A 15298-nucleotide genomic window follows, 5' to 3' on the forward strand; every position below is an offset into this window, starting at 1 on the left:
ACGTTCATTTTTGATCTATTAAAAAACTTCTGAGGTGATTTTCAACCTTCATCGCCAAAGTTCATGAATTTTTCCAATGGATTAATGAATTTTAGATTGATTCTGTTGAAACGTTCAGTTTTGATCTATTCAGAGGTCAAAATAAACGTCTGAGATGATTTTTAATTTTCATTGCTATGGTTTTAGATTGATTTTGTTGAAACGTTAAGTTTTCATCTACTCAGAGGTCAAAATAAACGTCTGAGGTGATTTTCAATCTTCATTGCTATGGTTTATTCAGATTGATTTTGTTGAAACGTTCAGTTTTCATCTATTCAGAGATCAAAATAAACGTCTGAGATTATTTAGTCTTCATTGCTATGGTTTTTGATTAATTTTGTTGAAACGTTCAGTTTTTATCTATTCAGAGTTCAAAATATACTTCTGAGATGATTTTCAATCTTCATTGCTATGGTTTTAGATTGATTTTGTTGAAACGTTCAGTTTTTATCTATTCAGAGTTCAAAATAAACTTCTGAGATGATTTTTAATCTTCGTTGCCATGGTTCATGATTTTTTCCAATGGAATACAATGAGTTTCAAATTAATTCTGTTATGTTACATGATATATTCTGAATTATTGAGTGTGACTATTCGATACAATTATCAATGTATCAATCTTGTAAATTCGAATTATTAGCAATTATTGAAAAACACTTCGATTACTTGACAATCGGTGAATTAATATCGTCTTCTAGTTGTTTATGTTATCAATAATAGGAACCCATTGAAATCTTGTTTGTTTAAGGGTCTAAATATAGTTGATGGGCGGAGGTAGAGCGAATCAGAAAAGCTAGCATATAGCAAATTGTGTTGAAATGTATCAGAACATATTAGGTGGCGAAGTTAGAAGGTAAAAGGAAGCTTAGACAATTAGATACATGCATCATTTTAACATTCTGAGCTAAATTATCCGATACACTTTTCCTTCGCCACCATCATTTTTTGACCCTAAGAACGTCGAGATAACACTCTTAGCCCTACTGGAAAATTTACAAAAATATAGTCAAGCAAAGATTTAACAAAAACCATTTTTTTTCACTTTTTGTGTAGTTGAGAAGTTGATATTGTGGTAATTATTCATATTGAATGAAAAAGACTAAGAAATTGTCAAAAAAACTCAGTATAATGTCAATTTCTTAGTATTTTTCATTCAAAAAACCATTTTCTTATCAAGTTTTAACACTCGATTAGATTCAATCAGATTTCAGATTACAATAATTATTGTGACAAATATTATTCACTCATTGACAGAGGCATGCTTTCGAATCGCATTAAATTCATTGATAAATTCCAGAACGCATTTTCCAGTCAGTGAGTGAATTCTCCTATACATCACAATTATTAGCCCATAATATATTTATCCTGAAAGTTGTCATTTCAGTATTGAGTTGAGCATATCGCGGTTGGTAAGGGATAATGAAAATCAAGACTATTCTCTTGATATCTAACACGACTTGAGACGTTTGGGATTCGAGAGTCATCGAGGTTAGAATGATGAAGAAAGAGAGTACCGTAGGAGGTTGGAAAAGGAGGTTGAAGAAATTGAGATATGAGGAAAAGATGAGATAAGTATGAGCTAGGCTCACGTTTTGTATTAATAAATTAATACTGTAATACTGACATAATATTAATAATAAATTATCGTACCAAACAGTAATGAATCTCGACTGACTCATATGGACGGTTTCTTCGAGATAATATTCATAAATCTTCAGTACCCATTCCAATGGGATTAGATCATCAAGGTTAAATAAAACTTCACTTTAATTCATATCAATTTACCAAATAATATCAACTATTTTGGTGCCGGTTTCCAAGCTCGGGATTTGGCTAAGCTCTAGACTTTGAACAGCTGGAGTCAGTGAACTGACTTTCCGAAACGGGATAGCACTACCGCAGTAAATAAAGCCGTAATGCATTCGTGTGACGTCAGCACAGGTAGGGCTCCTACACCAATAAAAGCACTATCTGATATAGATCAGCTGAAATCAACAAATTGTTATTGGTGAAGGAGCCCTACCAGTGCTGACGTCACCAGATGCACTATGGCTTTGTTGACGGAGGTAGTGTAGGCGTAGTCGTAGTTTTTATGATAATCTGTATTTTAATAGGAAATGTTTTTCCTTAACAAATGAAACATCCCTTAATAATTTAAAATAGCTGAAACTTTAACACTATTTCCTCTTTATTTTATTTTGTATTAAATTTTCTAATTCTTCTTCTTCTTCAATTTAAAAATCGTTAGTCGGTTTACTGTGACTACGCCCTGTTTCGAAAAGCCAATTTTCAGACTTCAGCTGGTTAAAGTCTAGAACTTAGCCAAATACCGAGCTCGGAAACCGGCCACAAGAATGACTGGATTCCATGGGCGGTTTGTTGTTCAAGATTATATTAATAAGCTGCTTGTACCAATTTCAATGTCAGATCATGAATAATATTAAATTAGCATTAGATGAAAACTTCACTTGAATCATATTATATAATATCAACCATTTATTGTCATGATATTCATAGATGTTCAGTAGATATTTTGATGCAACATTATCAATATCCAATGCACATTACAGGATAACTTCTTCTTCTGTGAGACCGGCATCTGGAGAGGAATAAAATAAATGTTGGAAATATCTCTTCCAAAAAATATTGATATAGTTGAATGGTGGAAATTATCTCTTGGAAGAAAGAGAATGATGTTTTATTGGAAGAGATGTAACATGTTTTATTTCGGGTTTAAACATATGAATAGTTGAATTATACTGTAACTTACGATATCTTTAGTAGCCTACTTATTTTTCATGTTGATGAATGACGTTCAAACAAAGATGGGGGAAATGCAACATGAGTGGGAATATTGGAATCTGATATGATGGAATGTGGGTGGTAGGTGAATAAAGAAGAAGAAGAAGAAGAAGAATAAGGTGAAGAGGAGGAGGGAAGGAGTAGGAGAATGGTGTGAGAAGGGTAGGAGAAAGGAGTAGCCGGCGGATTAGTGCAGGAGTGCACTGTGTAGCAGGGAGAAGAAGAAAAAGAAGAAGAAGAAGAAGAATTGAAGATGTGCAAGGAGTTATTAATTCGTTTAAAAAGATGATTGGTGTGGTGGGAGTTCTATCTCGACCAGTCGTTGTGTATAAATACTAGACAGATTTTTGTTTCAGTATCAGTTCTGGCGTGATATACCATCTTGGAATAACTCTTCTGTTAGAAAACAACCCCTCAACACATCAACATGAAGCTGGTATGTCTGATTTCTCAATTTATTTTTCTCAGATTTTCAGTGATTATATTATCAATATCTCTATTGATTTTCCTTAGTGTGAAAATTTTGAAAGGTGGATAGGTTTTTCTTTACAATATTATCAAATTATAATTTTCCTTGTATTTTTCAACTCAGTATTATTCAAATAATCTAGATTGAATTTATTCTACTTGGACCTAATATGTTTGTTTTTAACAAGGACTTTGAATTAAATTAATTAATTTGGAAAAGGCCTAATGCACTTTGAATTTTTCCTATTTCATTTTAGTTTTAGGATTTTCAAGGGTAATATCATCTCAATTTAGTGCAGTGGACTTTTCTCAATAAAGCAGTATTAATGTTATTTCTATTATTATTCCAAATTCAATTTTGATTTCAGTTGTTTTTGAGTGAAAAATAACTAAATTTCAGAAAAGTGGAATCATAACCTCATTTCCGACTTTTAAATTATTATCTAAATTTTGGAGAGAAATAGTACAAGGAGTATCCTTAGTTTTTCTCTCCCATTCAGTGCTTTCTTGTAAAAATTATAATAATAAAATCAATAAATAAAAAATAGATAAAATTAGTAAATTCGGAAATGGCTAATGCACTTGGAATTTTTCCTATTGCATTTTAGTTTTAAGATTTTCAAAGGTAATACCATCTCAATTTAGTGCAGTGGAATTTTCTTCAATGAAGCAGTATTATTATCATTATTTTAAATTCAATTAATAAATTTGGAAATTACCCGATGCACTTTGAATTTTCCCCATCTTATTTCAGTTTTAAGATTTTCAATGGTAATACAATCTCAATTTAGTGCAGTGGAATTTTCTTCAATGAAGCAGTATTATTATCATTATTTTAGATTCAATTAATACATTTGAAAATTACCTGATGCACTTTGAATTTTCCCATTTTATTTCAGTTTTAAGATTTTCAATGTTAATACAATCTCAATTTAGTCCAGTGAACTTTTCTTTAATAAAGCAGTATCATTCTCACCCACATACCGCCGATATAAGTTGATTCTAACATTCATTTTCCAATCAAATTTTCAATTATCATACTATAAATTCTCCAATATTTTCTCCAGTGTGAGAGGAAGATTTTCACGGTAGATATTTCAACTATTCATCACCTCAATGATAATTTAGCATAATTTCTCCCTTGTCATGTTCTTATGCTTGATTTTCAACTCATCCAATGAACGCCTGTTAAATTAGTGATTGATTAGAATTCAGAGATTCAGAATATCAGAGAGAGAGATAGATAATTCAGAGATTCAGAATATCAGAGAGAGAGATAGATAATTCAGAGATTCAGAATCTCAGAGGGAGGAATATGTTTTCATTCAGAATCGTACGAGGTGAAGGATTGAAAATTGTTGAGTTTGAAAATGTCACTGAATATTCTTGTATATCTTTCAGTATTATTTCTTACATTCTTTTGAGAGGTTTGCAAATGAGTTTTGGAGAGAGTTGATTGCTATTCAGAGATTACGTGTGAATATAGTGAGATCCCCTTTCAATTTCAACAATCTTAATTGAAGCAGTCTATATTATTCTCAGAATAAATTGAGAGAGTTCATGAGTGACAGATCGTTTTTCAACAATGTAGAAGCATAATCCATCAACAAAATATCTAATCTCATGATGGAAATTTATTATTATTTAATCATAATATTGAATATTATAATTTATCATTTTTAACAGCAATTCAAATCAAATTCATTTCCACACAGAAGAAATAATTCCAAAAAAAATTAACTTTTTGTGTAGTTTAGAAGTTGATATAGTGGTAATTATTCATATTGAATTAAAAAGTCTAAGAAATTGTCAGAAAACCACAGTGGTTTATTGACAATTTCTTAGTCTTATTCATTCTGATCTCAAATCTGTGGTTTATTGACAATTCCTTAGTCTTTTTCATTCTGATCTCAAATCTGTGGTTTATTGACAATTTTTTAGTCTTCTTCATTCTGATTTCAAATCTGTGGTTTATTGACAATTTTTTAGTCTTTTTCATTCTGATTTCAAATCTGTGGTTTATTGACAATTCCTTAGTCTTTTTTATTCTGATTTCAAATCTGTGGTTTATTGACAATTCCTTAGTCTTTTTCATTCTGATTTCAAATCTGTGGTTTATTGACAATTTTTTAGTCTTTTTCATTCTGATTTCAAATCTGTGGTTTATTGACAGTTTCTTAGTCTTTTTCATTCTGATTTCAAATCTGTGGTTCATTGAAAATTTCTTAGTCTTTTTCATTCTGATTTCAAATCTGTGGTTTATTGACAATTCCTTAGTCTTTTTCATTCTGATTTCAAATCTGTGGTTTATTGACAATTTCTTAGTCTTTTTCATTCTGATTTCAAATCTGTGGTTTATTGACAGTTTCTTAGTCTTTTTCATTCTGATTTCAAATCTGTGGTTTATTGACAATTCCTTAGTCTTTTTCATTCTGATTTCAAATCTGTGGTTTATTGACAGTTTCTTAGTCTTTTTCATTCTGATTTCAAATCTGTGGTTTATTGACAATTCCTTAGTCTTTTTCATTCTGATTTCAAATCTGTGGTTTATTGACAATTTCTTAGTCTTTTCCATTCTGATTTCAAATCTGTGGTTTATTGACAATTCCTTAGTCTTTTTCATTCTGATTTCAAATCTGTGGTTTATTGACAATTTCTTAGTCTCTTCCATTCAAAAAAATGTAATGTGAGCATGAATGAACATTCAAAATTACATTAGATACACCGGTATCAGCTATCATCAATAGAAGACAATGAATGACATAGCAGAGAATCGGCAACGTTGTTCTCCCATCTTTCTCCCCTGCCATGATTACGTGGACCTCACTAGTCTGGAAGCTGTTCATAACAATGATACACCTGAGTCCAAAACAGCAACGTTATAGAAAGTAACTCCATAATATCGGCCATATAAATAAGCCATTAACGAGCAAAGGTTCATGTCCCTTTAACGTCACAAAATTCGCTGAATGAATAAATTCTTGTAATTATTTCATTCGAGTATAATAGATTCATAACCCTAGAACGTCACATCATAATTCGCTGAATATTTTTTCATTTCACCTTACCATAGATTCATAACCCTAGAACGCCACATAATTCGCTTAATATTAATTTTTTTCATTTCACCTTAGCATAGATTCATATGACCCAAGAACGTAATTCGGCTAATAATATCATATTTATATTTTTTCTGAGCATATATTCATGGGCCTATTAATAATGTCATATAATTTCTCTGAATATTTTCATATTAATATCCCAACTGAACATAGATTAATGACCTTATAGAGTTACATAATTCGCTGATTGATTCTATAATTAGTTTTCAACTAAGCATAGATTCATGACCCTAGAATGTTACATAATTCACCTGATAATCTCATAATTATATTTTAACTGAGCATATATATTCCTGGCCCTATAATGTAACATAATTTCTCTGAATATTTTCATATTGATATTTCAACGGAGCATAGTTTTATGACCCTAGAACGTCACATAATTTCTCTGAATATTCTCAGATTGATATCTTAACTGAACATAGATTCATGACCTTATAACGCCACATAATTCGCTGAATAATTCCATAATTATTTTTCAACTGAGCATAGTTTTATGACCCTAGAATACCCGATAATACCCTAGAAGTCACATAATTCCCTAATAATTTCTTAATTATATTTTAACTGAGCATAATTTATATTCATGGCCGTATACGTCACGTAATCAGCTGAATAAGTTCATATTGATATCTCAACCGAGAATAGATTCATGACCATATAAAGTCACAAAATTCGCTGAATCAAACTCATGTAAATATTTCATTCAAGGTAGTAGATTTGTAACTCTATAGCGTCACATAATTCGCTGAAAAATTCCATATCAATATATCATTGGAGCATAGACCCTAGAACGTCTTATAATTCGCTGAATATTTTCATATTATTAATATCCTAGCTCAGTGATCGCCAAACAGTCGATCGCGAGCTACCGGTAGCTCGTGGGGTAGTTTTTGGTAGCTCACAGAAATGCTCGGGCAAAAAAATGTCATCCAGTTTGAATTATAAAAACTTTCCCAGTCTGAAGAAAATCAATGACGAGAAAAATCCTCCACAGCACCGCAGCAATAACCAAGAATACGTTACAATTCTTTCAGACTTGAGACAACAGTTTGATCAACGATTTCAAGAATTTAAAAGCTTATCAAATATGGTACAATTCATCAACTCTCTTTTGTAGAGATCTATGCAGAAGATTTTGCAGCTTGTGTTGTACAACATTTTGGTGGAGATCAGGCTTCAGTTGAAATGGAATTTGTGGATTTTCAAAATGATCTGTCTCTCAGATCACTTTCTAAAACTGGAAATATTTGGCCTCAAGTCCCCCCAAAAAATATATCCAAATATTATTCAAGTTGCATTGAGGTTGAAAGCTATGCTCAGCTCTTCTCAAGTAAGTGAAGCATCTTTTTCAAGTATGAAAGTCATGAAAAATCGATATAGGAACATTTGGACAATTGCATCAGAATGACGGGGCTACAACGTACACTCCAAACACCAAGAAAATACTTGATGACCAGAAAGAGTACGTTCCACTGCTCTCATTGAAATATACATTTCAACTTTTGTTGAAACTTTTTTTGTACTTTTTACTATGAGATAAGTAGATTTCAATACTGGAAATGTATCTTTATAGGCAATAAAAGATACTTTCTTCAGTCTAATATTCCTTGGTAGCTCACTAGAAGTTTTATAAATGCTATTCTAGCTCACATGCTCATAAGTTTGGCGACCATTGTACCTAGCTGAACATAGATTCATGACCTTATAACGTCAAATAATTCGCTGAATGAATTCCATTCGAACATATATTCATGACCCTAGAGCGTCACATAACTCGCCGGCAGTTATTGAAAATTATTGTTGAACTATACAGGTCGACTGTTGAATATCAGATCGTTACAGTGTAATCTGGTCAGTGCTAAAATGTCAGCCAATCACAGTGCGTCTCTCATTCTCTGTTCTCACGCTCTCAAACGCTCATCCCACTCATTTAATTCCATACTAGCTCTATCTCACCCATACTATCCTATGCCAGCTCTATCTCTCTCTTATTATCTCATACTATTCAAATATCACTCATACTATCGGTAATACAGATTTTCAATCCTGCATCAATGATTGGATATGGATATGATGTCATCTGTTCATATCAGAAATAAAATATCAGGTCTTAAAATACCGAGCTTTGCTCGTTATTTTTATTATTTATTGATAAACAGAGCACAAATCTCTAAAATGATTGTGTTCATATTTCACAGCTGGCTATACGTCAGCTTATGAATTTCGGGGATGCGATATTTTGATTTTCCATTGAATCACTCACTCACTTGGATGAATTATTCATCCTTGGCTGAAACAGCTGAGACTTTTGTCGTCTGTGGATAGTAAAAAGTGAGTGAGTGATACTATGGAAAATCAAAATATCGCATCCCCGAAATTCATAAGCTGACATACTGTGAAATATAAACACGATCATTTTAGAGAATTGTGTTCTGTTTATCAATAAATAAAAATAACGAACGAAGCTCGGTGCCTTGATATTTTATTTCTGATATGAACAGATGACATCATATCCATATCCACTATTCATACTATATTAATAATAATATTAATAATACTATTATTCTTTAAATGTCGTTCAGCGAGTTTTCCCAAAGATGAGACCTGGTGCAATCGAATTTTTATATCATAAACCTACTATCTTCCAAATTTCGTGAAAATTCTTAGAGCCGTTTACGATATCCGTTTTACATAAATAACCACATATAAATATAATTAACCAGATATAAAAATACAGAAATTGCTCGCTAAATATAATAGGATATATTTTATCAACATCACAATGTGATGTCATTATTTCATCATCACCAGTAAAATAATATCAATGATTGAACTACTCTTCAACTATACTTGAATCGGCATGTATTTGAACTTGACAAATAATTTGTCCATGCAATAACAGTTTTTTGGCCGTCATATCAATTGCCTTTATTCATACTGAGAATGATATAATATTCACTACCCTGGGAACAACATTCAGTTGTTTCCTTTAGAAATTATCATGTTTTAGTCAATTTATCAGAAGCTCTAATGTTTGCTCCAACCAGAGATAAGGGAAGATCAAGAGATTAGTAAGAGGTAGGTGAGAAGAAGAGATGAAAGAATATAAGTGTGCGAAAGAGGAGATTATAAAAAAATGGAGGAAATAGGAGTAAGAAAAGAAAAAAGAGGAGGGGTGCAATGGAAGAGAGAAGTAACAGTGGGTCCTTATCCTCAAGGTTCTTATCTATTTGAGAGATAAAGAAAGATTTAACTTCTCTCTTCTCCAACATCAAACACCGAAGGTGTAGAAAGATAAAAATAATGACTGTCTCTCAAATCAGTGTACCTTATTTTTCAAGAACTTCTGTCGCCCACTAAGAACTTGTTATCAATCAGAGTACAGACTGGCAGCATTGTCTCAATAGGAAGCATTGATACAATTTATGTAAAACACTGACAGACTGGAGTGAATTTCACCAACATATACCCATCTTCACTTGTAGTGTAACATTATCGAACGTTACATAATCGATAATCTCCAGAGTCGAGTCACCCACTGACTTGAATGCCCGGTTATTTTGGCCTTAAAACTGTGTCAGACTTGTGTTAAACCACCTACAGCCAATTATGGATACTGGACACCTCACGCGAGCCATAAATTATCGAATGAAATAATAGATTTTAGAGTTTGGAAGGAATTTTGAAGATGTGAGTTATTATGGCTTGGAGGTGATTAGTGAATTGCATGTTGTGCTTCATTACTGTATATTTTAGTACTGTATTTGTTTGCAGTGGAATATTATTGATATTATGGAGGAATGGTTGATGATGGGTTATTGAGTCCTTGATTAATCACTAAATTCAATTAGAAGGAATGTTATCTGTAGCTTCTAACTAGAGATTGCATCAATAAGTTCCAATATCGGGCGACCAAGCTTTGCTCTGGATTGTAAAAGCATAGAAAATTTGTAATCAAAGATTGAATTGATAGTTTATATTTATTTATTCATTTTCTCAGTCGTTCAATTATTTTTACAGTTATGCGAGGAGGCACAACAGGCTTATGCCCAAAACTGTCCCTTTTTAAATCTATACTACAGTCCAAAACAAAATCAAGGTTAAACTACTATCACTCATCAAAATAACAATTTATTCACACTTCAACAAACAAACACATTATCAACTACAAATAGATATACTACGTGCCGGTTGCACAACAGCCGGTTAAATTTTAACCTTGATTAATTCCACAAGAACCAATCAGAGAAGCCGTATTTTTAAAAACGCCTTCTCTGATTGGTTCTCGTGAAATTAATCACGATTAAAATTTAACCGGCTGTTGGGCAACCGGGCATATGAATTCTATTTAGAATGATACAATGTTTGCTACAATATTTGTTAATATACTATGTACTATTCTACACTAACAGCATCTAGTTACCATTTTTGACTTTCTGAAGTAAACATGTTTTCAAAAAACAAAGATAAATAAACGAAAATAAGTTTCTCTTGCTCAATTTTTTTTCCCGTGAGATCAGCTGGATGATCCCACACATGCACTCGTTCATTCTCTTCCATTACCGTATCGACAGCCGACAAAATTTCCATTGAAAGGACGTATTTATCCTTTCAATGTCCTTCAGCGAGTTATCCCAAGGTGGATACCTAGTGCAATCGAATCTTCATATCATAAACCTACTTTGTTTCAAATTTCGTGAGAATCGTTAGAGCCGTTTTCGAGATCCGGTCAAACATAAAAACATCTAAACGTATAAACAGAAATTGCTCGTTTAATAGTGAAGGATTATTATTCATGTTTTATGAAACGCAGTAATCAGAACTCAATTTATAAAAGCAGTTCTTCCAATGTTCATTAACACATTCATAGAGATTGACTCATAGATGATAATTTATAATTGATCATTATATGTACGCCAATTATTGTATTAATGCAGAGAAATTAAGTTTGAAAATCATAAAAATCATATAAACAGAAATTGCTCGTTTAATAGTATAGGATAGTTCAATAGTTTAGCGACTAAACAACTCCTGTGTTGTATATTCTTCTTCCTCAATTATTAATTATTCACCATATATTTATATTTTTGAACTGGAAAACACTTAGGCCCAGTTGCACAACAGCCGGTTAAATTTTAACCGTGATTAATTTCAAGAGAACCAATCAGAGAATGCGTTTTTGAAAAGACGGCTTCTCTGATTGGTTCTCGTGGAATTAATCACGGTTGAAATTTAACCGGCTGTTGTGCAACCAGCACTTACTTTTGTGGTGACCACCGTTCACTATTGTTGTCACTACAGAAGTATGTGTTTTCCAGTTCAAAATTGTATGAAAATTTCCATCTATTTGTTCAGGAATAAGATTTTTGTCTCTCTGTTCAAATACTCCGGTTCGATCATTCCAATGTAGAAATTTCCATCGATTTGATCAGGAATAAGATTTTTGTCTCTCTGTTCAAACATTTCGGTACAATTAAATACATTTCAGTGCATTGAAATGAACTATTATTGATTTCTTAGCTTGGTAGTTCATGAGAGGGATTGTGAGGGAAAATAATTGATTTTTGAATCCATTTTTCTTGATTTCAAGGAAAGTTTCATGGATAAATTTGTGATGATTTCACGAGACTCGTTAATTTTCCATATACCGGTATGATATCATAATCCTCATAATTTTATCACAAGTTTTTAGTTTGTCAAATAATATTTTTTGCATTTTCTTTGGCAGATCATCTGTGTAGCTGCACTGGCTGTGGCGTGCGTGTCAGCTCAGAGGAGGCCCGGACCAGCTGCCTCTTACAGCAACCTCAACGATGTTCCCATTGTGTCATTCCAGAACGAGCATAACTACGACGGATCATACAAATACAGGTACACAGATCTTTCAAATCCAGGTTTCCTCTTATGATATCTGATTTTCCATCTCCACAAAATCTACTGTAGTATCAGTCCGGCAGGTTAAAAGGTTCTTAAATAATAGGTTTCTCAGTCTGTTTCTTAGGATTGATTTTGTTTTGAATAATGGTTCCTAAAGAGGTATCCCAAGTTGATGCTCACGGAATCATTATATACCTGCTGAACAAATAGGGACCTCAACCCTAAAGAGACACACTGGTGTGTTTCACACCCCAGAGATTTTTTTTCTGTTCTGCAGTTGACAATATCAAACAGATGGGAATTTATGCCCAGTCTAAATTCGGTTTGTAGTATTGTCAACTACTCTCCACCACTTCCAGTCAGTAATAGCATTCTACAAGGTCACCATCTCATCTTGTTCTTTGTTTGGGGTGTCTAACATCCCAGAGTGTCTTTTACGTAGGACTTTTATCAAACACTTTTATTACAAAGATTCACTTGTATTGTCATTATGGGATGATGGATCAGATTGAAATAAATGCTATGATTCTCTACAACTTGAGATTCAAAACAATAAAATGAAGAGACGTGAGTTTTTGATGAAGTTATTATTGGCAATGATCAAGCCATTCGTTCAAACCGGATTAGGAGCTCCAACACCTAGGCGGAACATACGTACTTCTAAAATTAGTATAAATATTGATAAGCAGTGCTCTACTTTTGATTTCTGTACTGATTACTGCACTTGGAACAAAAATGATTAAGAAATGATGGAGTATGGTCTGAGTATTTGTTTTTTTTTCAAAGAAAAATGCAGAATTAAATTGGGGTGTTCAACATCCCAGTGTGTATACTGTGTTAGCATAAAGTAAGTGTGTCTCTGTAGGGTTAAATAGCATTTACAACTCTACAGAGCTGTGTTTAATATAATATTCCAAAGAATAAGGGATGAAACTCCATTTCATTTCTTAGCATGATCCTCTTCTTCACTAACTCCTTTATTCACATACCGGTAACACTTTTATTCTACTCGATTATCTTCTACTATACCTTATACTTTAATACCCTACCTATACCTATATACCTTAATACTTTACTTATTCCACTCTCTCACTTCTTCTACCCTTATTTCCTCATTCACGTCCCCTTTTCTTTCACTCCTTCTCCCACATTTTCCTTCGTCACAGAGGGATTCTAATCGAATTGTTTGAAACAAGAATTTGAACAAACTTCTATAGAATTTGAAATAAAAGTCGTTGGTCCCTCTAAAAGATTCAAAACCAGCAAAATCAATTCAAAGTTTCCTATAATGAAACTCCTGTGAAAATATTGTTCTTCCCTCACTTTTCAACTCATTCATTGATCACTACCTCAAATTTCTCCTTCCTTAATTATTTTCTTCAACCATTCTTCCCTGATAACTACATTAATTTTTAATTTCATCATTCTCCCTTCTGCAATTCTATACTCTGTCCAAATTGGCATAAGCGCTGAAAGATTAAGCCGACCCTCGCTCGCCCACGCGCAGGCACACACGCCCGGCTTACCTGCGACATTGATATACTATGTATACCACGTAGTATACAGGTAGGCAGACCGTCCCTTTACTCACACACACAAAAGGAGACTGCGCTTGTGTGTGTGAGTAGTAAGAGGCCTAAACCTTCAGAGCTCATGCCAATTTGGACAGAGTATAGCTTCCTTCACTCATTCTCTCACATCTTTCTCAATCTTATTTCTCCTGCTCTTGTCTTGGAATATGCAACTATTCATTCGACACCAAGTTATCTTCTGCTATCAATTTCTATGTTCCTGTTTTCAACTGTAACTTTGTTTTATGGTTATTTGTTTGCAGAAGATGTAACGTTATTGTATGATTTGAATTCTTGTACCCTGTTATCATGGATAATGAAAACCAATTTGATTTGATTTGTTGCAGCTACGAAACAGGCAACGGCATCCAAGCCTCCGAGGAGGGCTACCTGAAGAACCCCGGCCAGAAGGACTTGGAGGCGCAGTACTCGGCGGGCACCTACTCGTACACCGCCCCCGACGGAACACCAATCACCGTGAGGTGGGTGGCTGACGAGACAGGATTCCACGCCGAGGGCGCACACCTTCCCACGCCGCCCCCAATCCCCGAGGCCATCGCCAGGGCTCTCCAGCAGCAGGCCGCTCCAGCTCAGCAGCCTAGGCCGTTCGGAAAGTAAGGGGCGCAAAAAATAGGACGGGAGGATCTTCAACACAGGAATACCACATAGGGACTGGATTATGGAGAAAAACTGGGGAGTACTTGGAGAGATTCAGAGTGTGAAAGGATCATGAGAGGTTTCCTTTTTCAGGAAATCTTGAAGGATCACAGGAGTATCTTCTTCATGGAGTTTTCAATTTTTCATGTAGAGGGTTATGATGATGAAAACCTCAAAAACTTCAGTAACTGAATTTTGTTTGGAACTCCCTCATCTACGAAAAACCAACTTTGACCAAATTTATTGTGAGTCTTAAGTCTCCAATAAACCACAATACTGGAGACTGAAGATATAATGATTTGCTAAGCTTTATGTAAATAGCTTCTATCACTAGATTATGTGCATGAAAATAATTTACGTCACAAAATTTGTAATTAGACCATACCAATCATTAGACTGATATCGTCCTGCGTGTATCATGTGAAATTTTTGAACGAAATTGTATAATGATGCTCAATACCAATCGAACTACTCTTGTAATATTTCATGAATTTTTACTTCTCCAATCATATATATGTTAGCTTTAATTTTTTGTACTGCATGACTTTTCTACCAGCAATAAACAAGAAGTGTTCAAGAAAAATTTTGAAACTATGGAATTCAATTTCTTTCCCATTATCCTTCTTCACCTACCTACCGTCAATACTTATTCATCCCAGAATATTTATTTTGTAAAAAATATCATCATCAAGATAAATATAATTGATGATAATAATACATTCTTAATTATTCAAAAACTCTAGACTAAATCACTGTGAA

General features: G+C 33.4%; 1 protein-coding gene across 1 annotated transcript; it reads left to right on the forward strand.

Moving 5' to 3' along the window:
* Positions 1 to 3037: 3037 nt before the first annotated feature.
* Positions 3038 to 15133, forward strand: LOC111052896 (endocuticle structural glycoprotein SgAbd-2). Its single transcript, XM_022339708.2, has 3 exons — positions 3038 to 3277; positions 12163 to 12305; positions 14230 to 15133. Exons 1-3 carry the CDS (start codon positions 3269 to 3271, stop codon positions 14498 to 14500), a joined length of 423 nt encoding a protein of 140 aa, XP_022195400.1. The 5' UTR covers positions 3038 to 3268; the 3' UTR covers positions 14501 to 15133.
* The last annotated feature ends 165 nt before the right edge of the window (positions 15134 to 15298 follow it).

Source organism: Nilaparvata lugens, chromosome 11 (genome assembly GCF_014356525.2).
Source record: "Nilaparvata lugens isolate BPH chromosome 11, ASM1435652v1, whole genome shotgun sequence".
Lineage (NCBI taxonomy): Eukaryota > Metazoa > Arthropoda > Insecta > Hemiptera > Delphacidae > Nilaparvata > Nilaparvata lugens.